Source organism: Scyliorhinus torazame, chromosome 1 (assembly GCF_047496885.1).
Source record: "Scyliorhinus torazame isolate Kashiwa2021f chromosome 1, sScyTor2.1, whole genome shotgun sequence".
In the NCBI taxonomy this organism is placed as follows: Eukaryota; Metazoa; Chordata; class Chondrichthyes; order Carcharhiniformes; family Scyliorhinidae; genus Scyliorhinus; species Scyliorhinus torazame.
The window spans coordinates 6776103-6796724 of NC_092707.1; the positions used below are offsets into that span (position 1 = coordinate 6776103).

The following is a 20622-nucleotide window of genomic DNA, read 5'->3' on the forward strand; positions in this document are numbered from 1 at the left end:
TTGTGTCGTCTGCAAACTTACTAATCAGACCAGTTACATTTTCCTCCAAATCATTTATATATACTACAAAGAGCAAAGGTCCCAGCACTGATCCCTGTGGAACACCACTGGTCACAGCCCTCCAATTAGAAAAGCATCCTCCCATTGCTACTCTCTGCCTTCTATGACCTAGCCAGTTCTGTATCCACCTTGCCAGCTCACCCCTGATCCCGTGTGACTTCACCTTTTGTACTAGTCTACCATGAGGGACCTTGTCAAAGGCCTTACTGAAGTCCATGTAGAGGGTGGGATGAGTATTAAGTGTTAGGAATTAGGTAACCTGTTGTATTGGCTGCATATTTAATTATAGTTACTGTCATTGATAAACCTAATTGTGTTTAAATGTACAGACCTGGTGAGTGTTGTTGTTGGGCTAAAGGCCAGAGTTTGGGTGTTGATTTCAATTGTGTTGTGACTCCGGGTCGAGTGGGGCTGGAATTGACCGCTCACCAGCCCAGGGGGTCGGAACAGCAGAGGTCACAGCTTTGAATGGAAAATTAAATGACCCCCACCTGAGCGTGCTGTGGGAGCATTTGTTGCAGGATTTGTTATTTAGGATCAAGTAGTTTCTCTTCAAAACCTAATTTTGAAAATATTGGTAAAACAATCTGTGACTATCGCATGGCTTTGATGTCACTTCTACTGACTACCCAAAAAGTTCCCTGAATGTTCCTAGCACTGCTGCCTCACAGCGCCAGGACCCGGGCAGCACAGTGACACAGTGGTCAGCACTGCTGCCTCACAGCGCCAGGGACCCGGGCAGCTCAGTGACACAGTGGTCAGCACTGCGGTCTCACAGCGCCAGGGCCTCGGCAGCACAGTGACACAGTGGTCAGCACTGCTGCCTCACAGCGCCCAGGACCCGGGCAGCACAGTGACACAGTGGTCAGCACTGCTGCCTCACAGCGCCAGGACCCGGGCAGCACAGTGACACAGTGGTCAGCACTGCTGCCTCACAGTGCCAGGGACCCAGGCAGCACGGTGACACAGTGGTCAGCACTGCTGCCTCACAGCGCCAGGGCCTGGGCAGCACAGTGGTCAGCACTGCTGCCTCACAGCGGCAGGGACCCGGGCAGCACAGTGACATAGTGGTCAGCACTGCTGCCTCACAGCGCCAGGGACCCGGGCAGCACGGTGACACAGTGGTCAGCACTGCTGCCTCACAGCGCCAGGACCCGGGCAGCACGGTGACACAGTGGTTAGCACTGCTGCCTCACAGCGCCAGGGACCCGGGCAGCACAGTGACACAGTGGTCAGCACTGCTGCCTCACAGTGCCAGGGACCCGGGCAGCACAGTGACACAGTGGTCAGCACTGCTGTCTCACAGCGCCAGGGACCCGGGCAGCACAGTGACACAGTGGTCAGCACTGCTGTCTCACAGGGCCAGGGACCCGGGCAGCACGGTGACACAGTGGTCAGCACTGCTGCCTCACAGTGCCAGGGACCCGGGCAGCACAGTGACACAGTGGTCAGCACTGCTGCCTCACTGCGCCAGGGACCCAGGCAGCACAGTGACACAGTGGTCAGCACTGCTGCCTCACAGCGCCAGGGCCCGGGCAGCACAGTGGTCAGCACTGCTGCCTCACAGCGCCAGGGACCCGGGCAGCACAGTGGTCAGCACTGCTGCCTCACAGCGCCAGTGACCCGGGCAGCACAGTGACACAGTGGTTAGCACTGCTGCCTCACAGCGCCAGGGACCCGGGCAGCACAGTGACACAGTGGTTAGCACTGCTGTCTCACAGTGCCAGGGAGCCGGGCAGCACGGTGACCCAGTGGTCAGCACTGCTGCCTCACTGCCAGGGACCCGGGCAGCACAGTGACACAGTGGTCAGCACTGCTGCCTCACAGCGCCAGGGACCCGGGCAGCACAGTGACACAGTGGTCAGCACTGCTGCCTCACAGCGCCAGGGCCTGGGCAGCACAGTGGTCAGCACTGCTGTCTCACAGCGCCAGGGCCTGGGCAGCACAGTGACACAGTGGTTAGCACTGCTGCCTCACAGTGCCAGGGAGCCGGGCAGCACAGTGACACAGAGCTCAGCACTGCTGTCTCACAGCGCCAGGGACCCAGGCAGCACAGTGGTCAGCACTGCTGCCTCAGTGCCAGGGACCCAGGCAGCACAGTGACGCAGTGGTCAGCACTGCTGTCTCACAGCGCCAGGGAGCCGGGCAGCACAGTGACACAGTGGTCAGCACTGCTGCCTCACAGCGCCAGGGACCCGGGCAGCACAGTGGTCAGCACTGCTGCCTCACAGCGCCAGGGACCCAGGCAGCACAGTGGTCAGCACTGCTGCCTCACAGCGCCAGGGACCCGGGCAGCACAGTGACACAGTGGTCAGCACTGCTGCCTCACAGCGCCAGGGAGCCGGGCAGCACGGTGACACAGTGGTCAGCACTGCTGCCTCACTGCCAGGGACCCAAGCAGCACAGTGACACAGTGGTCAGCACTGCTGTCTCACAGCGCCAGGGCCTGGGCAGCACAGTGACACAGTGGTCAGCACTGCTGTCTCACAGCGCCAGGGACCCAAGCAGCACAGTGACACAGTGGTCAGCACTGCGGTCTCACAGCGCCAGGGCCTGGGCAGCACAGTGACACAGTGGTCAGCACTGCTGCCTCACAGCGCCCAGGACCCGGGCAGCACAGTGACACAGTGGTCAGCACTGCTGCCTCACTGCCAGGGACCCAAGCAGCACAGTGACACAGTGGTCAGCACTGCTGTCTCACAGCGCCAGGGACCCGGGCAGCACAGTGACACAGTGGTCAGCACTGCTGCCTCACAGCGCCTGGGACCCGGGCAGCACAGTGACCCAGTGCTCAGCACTGCTGCCTCACAGCGGCAGTCACCAGGGTTCAATTCCCAGCTGGGTCACTGTCTGTGCGGAGTCTGCACGTTCTCCCCGTGTCTGCGTGGGTTTCTTCCGGGTGCTCCGGTTTCCTCCCACAGTCCAAAGGTGCACAGGTTCTGTGGACCGGCCATGTTAAATTGCCCCTTAGTGTTCAAAAGGTTAGTTGGGGCTATGAGGTTACGGGGATAGGGAGGGGTTGTGGGGCTATGAAGTTACGGGGATAGGGAGGGGTTGTGGGGCTATGAGGCTACGGGGATAGGGAGGGGTTGTGGGGCTATGAGGTTACGGGGATAGGGAGGGGTTGTGGGGCTATGAAGTTACGGGGATAGGGAGGGGTTGTGGGGCTATGAGGCTACGGGGATAGGGAGGGGTTGTGGGGCTATGAGGTTACGGGGATAGGGGGGGGTTGTGGGGCTATGAAGTTACGGGGATAGGGAGGGGTTGTGGGGCTATGAGGCTACGGGGATAGGGAGGGGTTGTGGGGCTATGAGGCTACGGGGATAGGGAGGGGCCGTGGGGCTATGAGGTTACGGGGATAGGGAGGGGTTGTGGGGCTATGAGGTTACGGGGATAGGGAGGGGTTGTGGGGCTATGAGGTTACGGGGATAGGGAGGGGTTGTGGGGCTATGAGGTTACGGGGATAGGGAGGGGTTGTGGGGCTATGAGGTTACGGGGATAGGGAGGGGTTGTGGGGCTATGAGGTTACGGGGATAGGGAGGGGTTGTGGGGCTATGAGGTTACGGGGATAGGGAGGGGTTGTGGGGCTATGAGGTTACGGGGATAGGGAGGGGTTGTGGGGCTATGAGGTTACGGGGATAGGGAGGGGTTGTGGGGCTATCAGGTTACGGGGATAGGGAGGGGCCGTGCGGCTATGAGGTTACGGGGATAGGGAGGGGCCGTGCGGCTATGAGGTTACGGGGATAGGGAGGGGTTGTGGGGCTATGAGGTTACGGGGATAGGGAGGGGCCATGGGGCTATGAGGTTACGGGGATAGGGAGGGGTCGTGCGGCTATGAGGTTACGGGGATAGGGAGGGGTTGTGGGGCTATGAGGTTACGGGGATAGGGAGGGGCTGTGGGGCTATGAGGTTACGGTGATAGGGAGGGGCCATGGGGCTATGAGGTTACGGGGATAGGGAGGGGTTGTGGGGCTATGAGGTTACGGGGATAGGGAGGGGTTGTGGGGCTATGAGGTTACGGGGATAGGGAGGGGTTGTGGGGCTATGAGGTTACGGGGATAGGGAGGGGTTGTGGGGCTATGAGGTTACGGAGATAGGGAGGGGTTGTGGGGCTATGAGGTTACGGGGATAGGGAGGGGTTGTGGGGCTATGAGGTTACGGAGATAGGGAGGGGTTGTGGGGCTATGAGGTTACGGGGATAGGGAGGGGTTGTGGGGCTATGAGGTTACGGAGATAGGGAGGGGTTGTGGGGCTATGAGGTTACGGGGATAGGGAGGGGTTGTGGGGCTATGAGGTTACGGAGATAGGGAGGGGTTGTGGGGCTATGAGGTTACGGGGATAGGGAGGGGTTGTGGGGCTATGAGGTTACGGGGATAGGGAGGGGTTGTGGGGCTATGAGGTTACGGGGATAGGGAGGGGTTGTGGGGCTATGAGGTTACGGGGATAGAGAGGGGTTGTGGGGCTATGAGGTTACGGGGATAGGGAGGGGTTGTGGGGCTATGAGGTTACGGGGATAGAGAGGGGTTGTGGGGCTATGAGGTTACGGGGATAGGGAGGGGCTGTGGGGCTATGAGGTTACGGGGATAGGGAGGGGTTGTGGGGCTATGAGGTTACGGGGATAGGGAGGGGCCGTGGGGCTATGAGGTTACGGGGATAGGGAGGGGTTGTGGGGCTATGAGGTTACGGGGATAGGGAGGGGTTGTGGGGCTATGAGGTTACGGGGATAGGGAGGGGTTGTGGGGCTACGAGGTTACGGGGATAGGGAGGGGTTGTGGGGCTATGAGGTTACGGGAATAGGGAGGGGTTGTGGGGCTATGAGGTTCCGGGGATAGGGAGGGGTTGTGGGGCTATGAGGCTACGGGGATAGGGAGGGGTTGTGGGGCTATGAGGTTACGGGGATAGGGAGGGGTTGTGGGGCTATGAGGTTACGGGGATAGGGAGGGGTTGTGGGGCTATGAGGTTACGGGGATAGGGAGGGGCCGTGCGGCTATGAGGTTCCGGGGATAGGGAGGGGTTGTGGGGCTATGAGGTTACGGAGATAGGGAGGGGTTGTGGGGCTATCAGGTTACGGGGATAGGGAGGGGTTGTGGGGCTATGAGGTTACGGGGATAGGGAGGGGTTGTGGGGCTATGAGGTTACGGGGATAGGGAGGGGTTGTGGGGCTATGAGGTTACGGGGATAGGGAGGGGTTGTGGGGCTATGAGGTTACGGAGATAGGGAGGGGTTGTGGGGCTATGAGGTTACGGAGATAGGGAGGGGTTGTGGGGCTATGAGGTTACGGAGATAGGGAGGGGTTGTGGGGCTATGAGGTTACGGGGATAGGGAGGGGTTGTGGGGCTATGAGGTTCCGGGGATAGGGAGGGGTTGTGGGGCTATGAGGTTACGGGGATAGGGAGGGGTTGTGGGGCTATGAGGTTACGGGAATAGGGAGGGGCCGTGCGGCTATGAGGTTACGGGGATAGGGAGGGGCCGTGCGGCTATGAGGTTACGGGGATAGGGAGGGGTTGTGGGGCTATGAGGTTACGGGGATAGGGAGGGGCCATGGGGCTATGAGGTTACGGGGATAGGGAGGGGCCGTGCGGCTATGAGGTTATGGGGATAGGGAGGGGCCGTGCGGCTATGAGGTTACGGGGATAGGGAGGGGTTGTGGGGCTATGAGGTTACGGGGATAGGGAGGGGCTGTGGGGCTATGAGGTTACGGGGATAGGGAGGGGCCATGGGGCTATGAGGTTACGGGGATAGGGAGGGGTTGTGGGGCTATGAGGTTACGGAGATAGGGAGGGGTTGTGGGGCTATGAGGTTACGGGGATAGGGAGGGGTTGTGGGGCTATGAGGTTACGGAGATAGGGAGGGGTTGTGGGGCTATGAGGTTACGGGGATAGGGAGGGGTTGTGGGGCTATGAGGTTACGGGGATAGGGAGGGGTTGTGGGGCTATGAGGTTACGGGGATAGGGAGGGGTTGTGGGGCTATGAGGTTACGGGAATAGGGAGGGGCTGTGGGGCTATGAGGTTCCGGGGATAGGGAGGGGTTGTGGGGCTATGAGGTTCCGGGTATAGGGAGGGGTTGTGGGGCTATGAGGTTACAGGGATAGGGAGGGGCCATGGGGCTATGAGGTTACGGGGATAGGGAGGGGTTGTGGGGCTATGAGGTTACGGGGATAGGGAGGGGTTGTGGGGCTATGAGGTTACGGGGATAGGGAGGGGTTGTGGGGCTATGAGGTTACGGGGATAGGGAGGGGTTGTGGGGCTATGAGGTTACGGGGATAGGGAGGGGTTGTGGGGCTATGAGGTTACGGGGATAGGGAGGGGCTGTGGGGCTATGAGGTTACGGGGATAGGGAGGGGCTGTGGGGCTATGAGGTTACGGGGATAGGGAGGGGTTGTGGGGCTATGAGGTTACGGGGATAGGGAGGGGTTGTGGGGCTATGAGGTTCCGGGTATAGGGAGGGGCCATGGGGCTATGAGGTTACGGGGACAGGGAGGGGCCGTGGGGCTATGAGGTTACGGGGATAGGGAGGGGTTGTGGGGCTATGAGGTTACGGGGATAGGGAGGGGTTGTGGGGCTATGAGGTTACGGGGATAGGGAGGGGTTGTGGGGCTATGAGGTTACGGGGATAGGGAGGGGTTGTGGGGCTATGAGGTTCCGGGGATAGGGAGGGGTTGTGGGGCTATGAGGTTACGGGGATAGGGAGGGGTTGTGGGGCTATGAGGTTACGGGGATAGGGAGGGGTTGTGGGGCTATGAGGTTCCGGGTATAGGGAGGGGCCATGGGGCTAGGCAGGGGGCTGGATTCTCCGTTTCAGTGGCTCAAACGGAGGATTCGCGGGTTTTACAACGGCAAAATCGGTGCCAAACTCCCGGCTCCTGCCCCGAAAACGGCCGGCGAATGGCCGGATCCCTGGTCTCGCCTCCGCACGCCGACGACCCGCAGCGATCACGCCGTACAACATGGCGCCGTCCGTGCGCGGCCCCGACCTGCCAAATACGACCCCACAGGCCACTCCCCTGGCCACCCCCCCACCAGTTCCCACATCTCTCCCGGAAGCCCCCCCGGCCAGTGGCACGGATCCCGGCCGAGTGTGGCGGCGTTGGACACGGTCCGCAGCCTCCAGGCCTCGTTCCCGGCAGCTCAGACCGCACGTCAACCACACGGTCGGGAACTCGGTCCGTCGGGGTGGAGCACTGGGCAGGGCCATCCGATGATGCGGCCACACCGTGTGCTGTGCGGCGCCATGGTGCCATTTTGGAAGGGGCGGAGACTCGAAAATCGGCACTGCCTCCAATTTGGGCGTCGGACTGGATTCTCCGCCCGGTCGGCAATTACGATATTGGCGTCGGCCAACGGAGAATCCCTCCCAGTGTCTTTCAGGGGCTCTTTCAGAGGGTTGATGTAGACTCGATGGGCTGAATGTAGGGATTTTGTGTCAAATACTCCAGGGGCCAGGTCTAATCCAGAGTTGACTGAGACACCGCAATGCTGAAAATTAGATAAAACTGAGAATTCCGAGTGTCACTCGGGACGGTTTGACATCATGTCCAGAGTTTGGCCTTTGTTTCGTCTTTTAGACAATGACTATCAATCAGCACAAAGATGAAGACTGACCTCAGACATCCGGCCCTGCCTTGGGCTGCTGGACCTGGACAGGAATGTAGGTTTGACAGAAAGGAGCTCTGGCTTCCCACCAGATATCTGAAGGGGCCGAATATATTCGGAGATCACTGATCTGCTCCCAGAAGGACTTTCATTGCCTGAAAGCAGAACAAAAAGAAAAGATTGGTCCTGCGATTGTCTGAACTGTCACCTCACCGATCCACCATTACTGAAGGACGCAGAAGATAAGTTGTGGTTTGAACCAGTATCTGTATTTTTAACGACAGTTATCTGAAAAATTCTATGTACGTACACAAATGTAGTTCTAGACTAACTACAGCAACCTATTCAGCAAGGTCAGTATTAAAATCGAGACTATTGCATACAGGAGGATTAAATCTCTCCGATTTACCTTGTTTCGCTTTTACCACCTGTGGACTAGGTCACAATATGTCAATTATTTTTCATGTGCTATTTTTTCATTCATTCATTATATGAGGTTGTTGGCAAGACCAGCATGCCCAGCCCATCCTTCAATCGTCCTTGAGGTGGTGGCTGCCTTCCATGTGGTGTAGGTACACCCACAGTGCTCTGAGGGAGGGAGTTGCAGGATTTTGACTCAGTGATAATGAAGGAACGTCCATATTTTCCAAGTCAGGGTGCTGAATGACTTGCGGCGGCGGGGGGGGGGGGGAGACGACGACTTGCGAGTGGTGGTGTTCCCATGAAACTGCTGCCCTTGTCCACCCGGGTAGCATCGATCAGTCATCAACAGTTTAACTCAGCATTAGTTGGAAAAATAATCATGGTATTGATTATGGAGATGAGTATCTATGGAGATGAGTAATGTACATTCAAGTCAGAAGATGACCCTGGACAGCCAATTTCTAATCTTGGTTGTGTTGTCACAGAAATGCAAACACAGAAATCGCTCTGGGGAAAACAGACAATGTCCTTCGAGATTACCCTTGATCATCCGGGTAGTGACATGATACAATGGTAATGGGGTTACTGACCAATCACAGGGGCAGCACGGTGGCACAGTGGTTAGCACTGCTGCTTCACAGCTCCAGGGTCCCAGGTTCGATTCCCGGCTTGGGGCACTGTCTGTGCGGAGTCTGCACGTTCTCCCCGTGTCTGCGTGGGTTTCCTCCGGGTGCTCCCACAGTCCAAAGATGTGCCGGTTAGGTGGATCGGCCATGATAAATTGTCCCTTTGTGTCTAAAAGGTTAGGTGGGGTTACTGTATAATGGGGATAGGGCGGGGGGCTCTTTCAGAGGGTCGGTGCAGACTCGGTGGGCCGAATGGTCTCCCTCCTGCATTGTGGGGATTCTATCTCGATCCATGAGTCTACAACAGCGACAGACATGAAGTGAGGAAAACCTCCTGTGGGGGACAGCTTTGGTGGCCCCTCACCACAAATTACTCTCATCTTCCAATCCACAGTGTTATTTCTGAAGCAAATCCATCCAATTTATACTTGAATGAATCCGTATTCTCCGCTTTCTCTGTCTTCGTGGACAACCTGTCCAATAAACCAACCATTGCCTCACTGACATATCTTTCCCAAGGTTTGTTTTGAGTGCAGTCCGTGTCCTCTGGTTGTAACTTTGTAAACAGGGTGAAGAGCTGGGCATGGCTGGGACTAACCAGTCCTTTCACAATCAGGAAAAGAGCAATCACATCACCTCTCCCCCTTCAGGGAGAACAGGCACCAATGTACACAATTTCTCTTCAGCTTCCAATCTCTCCGTTAATCCTGTTCACTTACTTCCCCATCTTTTCAATAACTGCAGAGTGTGGAGTCAGGATGCTCAATGGTGATGTTTATTTTCTCCCTGAGTTACCAACTCTTCAACACCATCAACAGCCCCCCCACAGTGTCACTGGGATGGATCCATCGCCAGGTAACGTCCGTCAACAGCCCCCCCACAGTGTCGCTGGGATAGATCCATCGCCAGGTAACGTCCGTCAACAGCCTCCCCACAGTGTCACTGGGATAGATCCATCGCCAGGTAACCTCCGTCAACAGCCCCCCCACAGTGTCGCTGGGATAGATCCATCGCCAGGTAACGTCCGTCAACAGCCCCCCCCCAGTGTCACTGGGATGGATCCATCGCCAGGTAACGTCCGTCAACAGCCTCCCCCGGTGTCACTGGGATAGACCCATCGCCAGGTAACGTCCGTCAACAGCCTCCCCCGGTGTCACTGGGATAGATCCATCACCAGGTAACCTCCGTCAACAGCCTCCCCACAGTGTCGCTGGGATAGATCCATCGCCAGGTAACGTTCGTCAACAGCCTCCCCACAGTGTCACTGGGATGGATCCATCGCCAGGTAACATCTGTCAACAGCCTCCCCACAGTGTCACTGGGATAGATCCATCGCCAGGTAACGTCCGTCAACAGCCTCCCCACAGTGTCACTGGGATAGACCCATCGCCAGGTAACGTCCGTCAGCAGCCCCCACACAGTGTCACTGGGATAGACCCATCGCCAGGTAACGTTCGTCAACAGCCCCCCCACAGTGTCACTGGGATAGATCCATCACCAGGTAACGTCCGTCAACAGCCCCCCCACAGTGTCACTGGGATAGATCCATCGCCAGGTAACGTCCGTCAACAGCCTCCCCACAGTGTCACCGGGATGGATCCATCGCCAGGTAACATCTGTCAACAGCCTCCCCCGGTGTCACTGGGATAGATCCATCGCCAGGTAACGTCCGTCAACAGCCCCCCCACAGTGTCACTGGGATAGATCCATCGCCAGGTAACGTCCGTCAACAGCCTCCCCACAGTGTCACTGGGATAGATCCATCGCCAGGTAACGTCCGTCAACAGCCTCCCCCGGTGTCACTGGGATAGATCCATCGCCAGGTAACGTCCGTCAACAGCCCCCCCACAGTGTCACTGGGATAGACCCATCGCCAGGTAACGTCCGTCAACAGCCTCCCCACAGTGTCACTGGGATAGATCCATCGCCAGGTAACGTCCGTCAACAGCCTCCCCACAGTGTCACTGGGATGGATCCATCGCCAGGTAACATCTGTCAACAGCCTCCCCCGGTGTCACTGGGATAGATCCATCACCAGGTAACGTCCGTCAACAGCCCCCCCACAGTGTCACTGGGATAGATCCATCGCCAGGTAACGTCCGTCAACAGCCTCCCCACAGTGTCACTGGGATGGATCCATCGCCAGGTAACATCTGTCAACAGCCTCCCCCGGTGTCACTGGGATAGATCCATCGCCAGGTAACGTCCGTCAACAGCCCCCCCACAGTGTCACTGGGATAGATCCATCGCCAGGTAACGTCCGTCAACAGCCCCCCCACAGTGTCACTGGGATAGATCCATCGCCAGGTAACGTCCGTCAACAGCCTCCCCACAGTGTCACTGGGATAGATCCATCGCCAGGTAACGTCCGTCAACAGCCCCCCCACAGTGTCACTGGGATAGATCCATCGCCAGGTAACGTCCGTCAACAGCCTCCCCACAGTGTCACTGGGATAGATCCATCGCCAGGTAACCTCCGTCAACAGCCTCCCCACAGTGTCGCTGGGATAGACCCATCGCCAGGTAACGTCCGTCAACAGCCCCCCCACAGTGTCACTGGGATAGATCCATCGCCAGGTAACGTCCGTCAACAGCCCCCCCACAGTGTCGCTGGGATAGACCCATCGCCAGGTAACATCTGTCAACAGCCTCCCCCGGTGTCACTGGGATAGACCCATCGCCAGGTAACGTCCGTCAACAGCCTCCCCACAGTGTCACTGGGATGGATCCATCGCCAGGTAACCTCCGTCAACAGCCCCCCCACAGTGTCACTGGGATAGACCCATCGCCAGGTAACGTCCGTCAACAGCCTCCCCACAGTGTCGCTGGGATAGACCCATCGCCAGGTAACGTCCGTCAACAGCCTCCCCACAGTGTCGCTGGGATAGATCCATCGCCAGGTAACGTTCGTCAACAGCCCCCCCACAGTGTCGCTGGGATAGATCCATCGCCAGGTAACGTCCGTCAACAGCCCCCCCACAGTGTCGCTGGGATAGACCCATCGCCAGGTAACGTCCGTCAACAGCCTCCCCACAGTGTCGCTGGGATAGATCCATCGCCAGGTAACGTCCGTCAACAGCCTCCCCACAGTGTCGCTGGGATAGATCCATCGCCAGGTAACGTCCGTCAACAGCCTCCCCACAGTGTCACTGGAATGGATCCATCGCCAGGTAACCTCCGTCAACAGCCCCCCCACAGAGTCGCTGGGATAGATCCATCGCCAGGTAACGTCCGTCAACAGCCTCCCCACAGTGTCACTGGGATAGACCCATCGCCAGGTAACATCTGTCAACAGCCCCCCCACAGTGTCACTGGAATGGATCCATCGCCAGGTAACATCTGTCAACAGCCTCCCCACAGTGTCGCTGGGATAGACCCATCGCCAGGTAACCTCCGTCAACAGCCTCCCCACAGTGTCGCTGGGATAGACCCATCGCCAGGTAACGTCTGTCAACAGCCTCCCCACAGTGTCACTGGGATAGACCCATCGCCAGGTAACCTCCGTCAACAGCCTCCCCACAGTGTCGCTGGGATAGACCCATCGCCAGGTAACGTCCGTCAACAGCCCCCCCACAGTGTCGCTGGGATAGACCCATCGCCAGGTAACGTCCGTCAACAGCCTCCCCACAGTGTCACTGGGATAGACCCATCGCCAGGTAACGTCCGTCAACAGCCTCCCCACAGTGTCACTGGGATAGACCCATCGCCAGGTAACATCTGTCAACAGCCCCCCCACAGTGTCACTGGAATGGATCCATCGCCAGGTAACATCTGTCAACAGCCTCCCCACAGTGTCGCTGGGATAGACCCATCGCCAGGTAACATCTGTCAACAGCCTCCCCACAGTGTCGCTGGGATAGACCCATCGCCAGGTAACGTCCGTCAACAGCCTCCCCACAGTGTCACTGGGATGGATCCATCGCCAGGTAACATCTGTCAACAGCCTCCCCCGGTGTCACTGGGATAGATCCATCGCCAGGTAACCACCGTCAACAGCCCCCCCACAGTGTCGCTGGGATAGATCCATCGCCAGGTAACCTCCGTCAACAGCCCCCCCACAGTGTCGCTGGGATAGATCCATCACCAGGTAACGTCCGTCAACAGCCCCCCCACAGTGTCACTGGGATGGATCCATCGCCAGGTAACGTCCGTCAACAGCCCCCCCACAGTGTCACTGGGATAGATCCATCGCCAGGTAACCTCCGTCAACAGCCTGCCCACAGTGTCACTGGGATGGATCCATCGCCAGGTAACGTTCGTCAACAGCCTCCCCACAGTGTCACTGGAATGGATCCATCGCCAGGTAACATCTGTCAACAGCCTCCCCACAGTGTCGCTGGGATAGACCCATCGCCAGGTAACGTCCGTCAACAGCCTCCCCACAGTGTCACTGGAATGGATCCATCGCCAGGTAACATCTGTCAACAGCCCCCCCACAGTGTCGCTGGGATAGACCCATCGCCAGGTAACATCTGTCAACAGCCTCCCCCGGTGTCACTGGGATAGACCCATCGCCAGGTAACGTCCGTCAACAGCCTCCCCACAGTGTCACTGGGATGGATCCATCGCCAGGTAACGTCCGTCAACAGCCCCCCCACAGTGTCGCTGGGATAGATCCATCGCCAGGTAACGTCCGTCAACAGCCTCCCCACAGTGTCGCTGGGATAGATCCATCGCCAGGTAACGTCCGTCAACAGCCTCCCCACAGTGTCACTGGGATAGATCCATCGCCAGGTAACCACCGTCAACAGCCTCCCCACAGTGTCACTGGGATAGACCCATCGCCAGGTAACATCTGTCAACAGCCCCCCCACAGTGTCACTGGAATGGATCCATCGCCAGGTAACGTCCGTCAACAGCCTCCCCACAGTGTCGCTGGGATGGATCCATCGCCAGGTAACGTCCGTCAACAGCCTCCCCACAGTGTCGCTGGGATAGACCCATCGCCAGGTAACCTCCGTCAACAGCCCCCCCACAGTGTCGCTGGGATAGATCCATCGCCAGGTAACGTCTGTCAACAGCCCCCCCACAGTGTCGCTGGGATAGATCCATCGCCAGGTAACGTCCGTCAACAGCCTCCCCACAGTGTCACTGGGATAGATCCATCGCCAGGTAACGTCCGTCAACAGCCCCCCCACAGTGTCGCTGGGATAGACCCATCGCCAGGTAACGTCCGTCAACAGCCCCCCCACAGTGTCACTGGGATAGATCCATCGCCAGGTAACCTCCGTCAACAGCCCCCCCACAGTGTCACTGGGATGGATCCATCGCCAGGTAACGTCCGTCAACAGCCCCCCCACAGTGTCACTGGGATAGATCCATCGCCAGGTAACGTCCGTCAACAGCCCCCCCACAGTGTCACTGGGATGGATCCATCGCCAGGTAACGTCCGTCAACAGCCTCCCCACAGTGTCGCTGGGATAGATCCATCGCCAGGTAACGTCCGTCAACAGCCCCCCCACAGTGTCGCTGGGATAGATCCATCGCCAGGTAACCTCCGTCAACAGCCCCCCCACAGTGTCACTGGGATAGATCCATCACCAGGTAACGTCCGTCAACAGCCTCCCCACAGTGTCGCTGGGATAGATCCATCGCCAGGTAACCTCCGTCAACAGCCCCCCCACAGTGTCGCTGGGATAGATCCATCGCCAGGTAACGTCCGTCAACAGCCCCCCCACAGTGTCGCTGGGATAGATCCATCGCCAGGTAACGTCCGTCAACAGCCCCCCCACAGTGTCGCTGGGATAGATCCATCACCAGGTAACCTCCGTCAACAGCCCCCCCACAGTGTCGCTGGGATAGATCCATCGCCAGGTAACGTCCGTCAACAGCTTCCCCACAGTGTCACTGGGATAGATCCATCGCCAGGTAACGTCCGTCAACAGCCCCCCCACAGTGTCGCTGGGATAGATCCATCGCCAGGTAACGTCCGTCAACAGCCCCCCCCACAGTGTCGCTGGGATAGACCCATCGCCAGGTAACGTCCGTCAACAGCCCCCCCCACAGTGTCACTGGGATAGATCCATCGCCAGGTAACGTCCGTCAACAGCCCCCCCCACAGTGTCGCTGGGATAGATCCATCGCCAGGTAACCTCCGTCAACAGCCCCCCCCGGTGTCACTGGGATGGATCCATCGCCAGGTAACGTCCGTCAACAGCTTCCCCACAGTGTCGCTGGGATAGACCCATCACCAGGTAACGTCCGTCAACAGCCCCCCCACAGTGTCACTGGGATAGATCCATCGCCAGGTAACGTTCGTCAACAGCCTCCCCACAGTGTCACTGGGATAGATCCATCGCCAGGTAACGTCCGTCAACAGCCCCCCCCGGTGTCACTGGGATAGATCCATCGCCAGGTAACGTCCGTCAACAGCCCCCCCCGGTGTCACTGGGATAGACCCATCGCCAGGTAACGTCCGTCAACAGCCTCCCCACAGTGTCGCTGGGATAGATCCATCGCCAGGTAACGTCCGCCAACAGCCTCCCCCGGTGTCACTGGGAGAGATCCATCGCCAGGTAACGTCCGTCAACAGCCCCCCCACAGTGTCGCTGGGATGGATCCATCGCCAGGTAACGTCCGTCAACAGCCCCCCCACAGTGTCGCTGGGATGGATCCATCGCCAGGTAACGTCCGTCAACAGCCTCCCCACAGTGTCGCTGGGATGGATCCATCGCCAGGTAACGTCCGTCAACAGCCCCCCCACAGTGTCACTGGGATGGATCCATCGCCAGGTAACGTCCGTCAACAGCCCCCCCACAGTGTCGCTGGGATAGACCCATCGCCAGGTAACGTCCGTCAACAGCCTCCCCACAGTGTCGCTGGGATAGATCCATCGCCAGGTAACCTCCGTCAACAGCCCCCCCACAGTGTCGCTGGGATGGATCCATCGCCAGGTAACCTCCGTCAACAGCCCCCCCACAGTGTCGCTGGGATAGATCCATCGCCAGGTAACCACCGTCAACAGCCTCCCCACAGTGTCGCTGGGATAGACCCATCGCCAGGTAACCACCGTCAACAGCCCCCCCACAGTGTCACTGGGATAGATCCATCGCCAGGTAACGTCCGTCAACAGCCCCCCCACAGTGTCACTGGGATAGATCCATCGCCAGGTAACCTCCTTCAACAGCCTCCCCACAGTGTCGCTGGGATAGATCCATCGCCAGGTAACGTCCGTCAACAGCCCCCCCACAGTGTCACTGGGATAGACCCATCGCCAGGTAACATCCGTCAACAGCCTCCCCACAGTGTCACTGGGATGGATCCATCGCCAGGTAACGTCTGTCAACAGCCCCCCCACAGTGTCGCTGGGATAGATCCATCGCCAGGTAACGTCCGTCAACAGCCTCCCCACAGTGTCACTGGGATAGATCCATCGCCAGGTAACGTCCGTCAACAGCCCCCCCACAGTGTCGCTGGGATAGATCCATCGCCAGGTAACGTCCGTCAACAGCCCCCCCACAGTGTCGCTGGGATAGACCCATCGCCAGGTAACCTCCGTCAACAGCCCCCCCACAGTGTCGCTGGGATAGACCCATCGCCAGTTAACGTACGTCAACAGCCTCCCCACAGTGTCGCTGGGATAGACCCATCGCCAGGTAACATCCGTCAACAGCCCCCCCACAGTGTCGCTGGGATAGACCCATCGCCAGGTAACGTCCGTCAACAGCCCCCCCACAGTGTCGCTGGGATAGACCCATCGCCAGGTAACGTTCGTCAACAGCCTCCCCACAGTGTCACTGGGATAGATCCATCGCCAGGTAACGTCCGTCAACAGCCCCCCCACAGTGTCGCTGGGATAGACCCATCGCCAGGTAACGTTCGTCAACAGCCTCCCCACAGTGTCGCTGGGATAGATCCATCGCCAGGTAACCTCCGTCAACAGCCCCCCCACAGTGTCGCTGGGATAGACCCATCGCCAGGTAACGTTCGTCAACAGCCTCCCCACAGTGTCACTGGGATAGATCCATCGCCAGGTAACGTCCGTCAACAGCCCCCCCACAGTGTCGCTGGGATAGACCCATCGCCAGGTAACGTTCGTCAACAGCCTCCCCACAGTGTCGCTGGGATAGATCCATCGCCAGGTAACCTCCGTCAACAGCCCCCCCACAGTGTCACTGGGATAGACCCATCGCCAGGTAACGTTCGTCAACAGCCTCCCCACAGTGTCACTGGGATAGATCCATCGCCAGGTAACGTCCGTCAACAGCCCCCCCACAGTGTCGCTGGGATAGACCCATCGCCAGGTAACGTTCGTCAACAGCCCCCCCACAGTGTCACTGGGATAGACCCATCGCCAGGTAACGTTCGTCAACAGCCCCCCCACAGTGTCGCTGGGATAGATCCATCGCCAGGTAACCTCCGTCAACAGCCCCCCCACAGTGTCACTGGGATAGACCCATCGCCAGGTAACGTCCGTCAACAGCCTCCCCCCGGTGTCACTGGGATGGATCCATCGCCAGGTAACGTTCGTCAACAGCCCCCCCACAGTGTCACTGGGATAGACCCATCGCCAGGTAACCTCCGTCAACAGCCCCCCACAGTGTCGCTGGGATAGACCCATCGCCAGGTAACCTCCGTCAACAGCCCCCCCACAGTGTCGCTGGGATAGATCCATCGCCAGGTAACGTCCGTCAACAGCCCCCCCACAGTGTCACTGGGATAGATCCATCGCCAGGTAACGTCCGTCAACAGCCTCCCCACAGTGTCACTGGGATAGATCCATCGCCAGGTAACGTCCGTCAACAGCCCCCCCACAGTGTCACTGGGATAGATCCATCGCCAGGTAACCTCCGTCAACAGCCCCCCCACAGTGTCGCTGGGATAGATCCATCGCCAGGTAACGTCCGTCAACAGCCTCCCCACAGTGTCGCTGGGATAGATCCATCGCCAGGTAACCTCCGTCAACAGCCCCCCCACAGTGTCACTGGGATAGATCCATCGCCAGGTAACGTCCGTCAACAGCCTCCCCACAGTGTCGCTGGGATAGATCCATCGCCAGGTAACGTCCGTCAACAGCCTCCCCACAGTGTCGCTGGGATAGACCCATCGCCAGGTAACGTCCGTCAACAGCCCCCCCACAGTGTCGCTGGGATAGACCCATCGCCAGGTAACGTTCGTCAACAGCCTCCCCACAGTGTCACTGGGATAGATCCATCGCCAGGTAACCTCCGTCAACAGCCCCCCCACAGTGTCGCTGGGATAGATCCATCGCCAGGTAACGTCCGTCAACAGCCTGCCCACAGTGTCACTGGGATAGATCCATCGCCAGGTAACCTCCGTCAACAGCCTCCCCACAGTGTCGCTGGGATAGATCCATCGCCAGGTAACCTCCGTCAACAGCCCCCCCACAGTGTCGCTGGGATAGACCCATCGCCAGGTAACCACCGTCAACAGCCCCCCCACAGTGTCACTGGGATAGACCCATCGCCAGGTAACGTCCGTCAACAGCCCCCCCACAGTGTCGCTGGGATAGACCCATCGCCAGGTAACGTTCGTCAACAGCCCCCCCACAGTGTCGCTGGGATAGACCCATCGCCAGGTAACGTTCGTCAACAGCCCCCCCACAGTGTCACTGGGATAGACCCATCGCCAGGTAACGTCCGTCAACAGCCCCCCCACAGTGTCGCTGGGATAGACCCATCGCCAGGTAACGTTCGTCAACAGCCCCCCCACAGTGTCGCTGGGATAGACCCATCGCCAGGTAACGTTCGTCAACAGCCTCCCCACAGTGTCACTGGGATAGACCCATCGCCAGGTAACCTCCGTCAACAGCCTCCCCCCGGTGTCACTGGGATAGACCCATCGCCAGGTAACGTCCGTCAACAGCCCCCCCACAGTGTCACTGGGATAGACCCATCGCCAGGTAACCTCCGTCAACAGCCCCCCCACAGTGTCACTGGGATAGATCCATCGCCAGGTAACCTCCGTCAACAGCCCCCCCACAGTGTCACTGGGATAGACCCATCGCCAGGTAACGTTCGTCAACAGCCCCCCCACAGTGTCACTGGGATAGACCCATCGCCAGGTAACCTCCGTCAACAGCCCCCCCACAGTGTCACTGGGATGGATCCATCGCCAGGTAACCTCCGTCAACAGCCTCCCCCCGGTGTCACTGGGATGGATCCATCGCCAGGTAACCACCGTCAACAGCCTCCCCACAGTGTCACTGCGATAGATCCATCGCCAGGTAACGTCCGTCAACAGCCTCCCCACAGTGTCACTGCGATAGATCCATCGCCAGGTAACGTCCGTCAACAGCCCCCCCACAGTGTCGCTGGGATAGATCCATCGCCAGGTAACGTCCGTCAACAGCCCCCCCACAGTGTCACTGGGATAGATCCATCGCCAGGTAACGTTCGTCAACAGCCCCCCCACAGTGTCACTGGGATAGATCCATCACCAGGTAACCTCCGTCAACAGCCTCCCCACAGTGTCGCTGGGATAGATCCTCTCACACCCAACATCACCAGGTAACCTCCATCAGGGTAAACCATTTTAGACAGAGATAAGGGGCGAAATTCTCCCGAAACGGCGCGATGTCCGCCGACTGGCGCCCAAAACGGCGCCAATCAGACGGGCATCGCACCGCCCCAAAGGTGCGGAATGCTCCGCATCTTTGGGGGCCGAGCCCCAACATTGAGGGGCTAGGCCGACGCCGGAGGAATTTCCGCCCCACCAGCTGGCGGAAACGGCCTTTGTTGCCCCGCCAGCTGGCGCGGAAATGACATCTCCGGGCGGCGCATGCGCGGGAGCGTCAGCGGCCGCTGACAGTTTCCCACGCATGCGCAGTGGAGGGAGTCTCTTCCGCCTCCGCCATGGTGGAGACCGTGGCGGAGGCGGAAGGGAAAGAGTGCCCCCACGGCACAGCCCGCCCACGGATCGGTGGGCCCCGATCGCGGGCCAGGCCACCGTGGGGGCACCCCCCGGGGCCAGATCGAGCGGGGGGGGGGGGCCCGCCAACCGGTGCGGCGCGATTCCCGCCCCCGCCGAATATCCGGTGCCGGAGACTTCGGCAACCGGCGGGGACGGGATTCACGCCAGCCCCCGGCGATTCTCCGATCCGGCGGGGGTTCGGAGAATGTCGTCCAAGGAGACATTTCTTCACCCAAAGAGTGGTGAGCCTGTGGAATTCATTGCCACAGGAAGTAGTCGATGCTAAAACTTTGAATATATTCGAGAGGCGGCTGGATATAGCACTTGGGGAGAATGGGATCAAAGGCTCTGGGGAGAAAGCAGGATTAGGCTATTGAGTTGGATGATCAGCCACGATGGTGATGAATGGCGGAGCAGGCTCGAAGGGCCAAAAGGCCTCCTCTTGCTCCTATCTTCTATGTATCTATGGATGGATCAACAACCTCCCCACAGTGCCTCTGGGATAGATCCATCGCCAGGTAACCTGCATCACTGAGTTCATTGATATCTCTGAATCTCCCAGAGTAACTGTGCAAAGAAGCCAAACTGGACCATGAATAAAACAATTCGAATCACTTACCCTCAACAACCACTTGCATTTATAGAGTGCCTTTAACACAGCAAAACATCAGAAGGTGAGCTTGACTGGAACGGTTATCGTGTGAGAAATGGCAGTGAGCTACACCGGGTCATATTGGGACTGCCGCCCAAACGTTTGGCAAAGTGGCAGGTTTTAAAGAGGGTTTTAAAGGAGGTGAGAGAGGGTGAAAGACGGAGGGGCTCGGGGAGGAATTTCAGAGCTTGAAGCCCAGGCAGCTGGAGGCACAGTCCCGACCGGTGGAGTGATTAAAACGGGGGACTGCCCCCAAAACGGTCAGGGTAAGAGAATCACAGATTTTCACCTTCTGTCCGGCTTCCTTCAAAGAATAACAAGGCAGTGGATATTCATTATCTGCACTCTCTGTTTTTCATGAGGAGGGAAGCACTGAATTTGGAGTTGTCACGGATT

The 20622-nt window shown here is 58.7% G+C and overlaps 1 protein-coding gene across 10 annotated transcripts in view; it reads right to left on the bottom strand.

Annotated features, from left to right (window-relative positions):
- rimbp2b (RIMS binding protein 2b) overlaps positions 1–20622 on the bottom strand; it is an 853804-nt gene that overhangs the window by 285364 nt on the left and 547818 nt on the right. For all 10 annotated transcript variants that reach the window (XM_072517100.1, XM_072517603.1, XM_072517263.1 and 7 more), the window contains one exon: positions 7663–7808. In XM_072517100.1, the coding sequence (XP_072373201.1) occupies positions 7663–7808 (146 nt within the window). The remainder of the gene's footprint in view (positions 1–7662; positions 7809–20622) is intronic.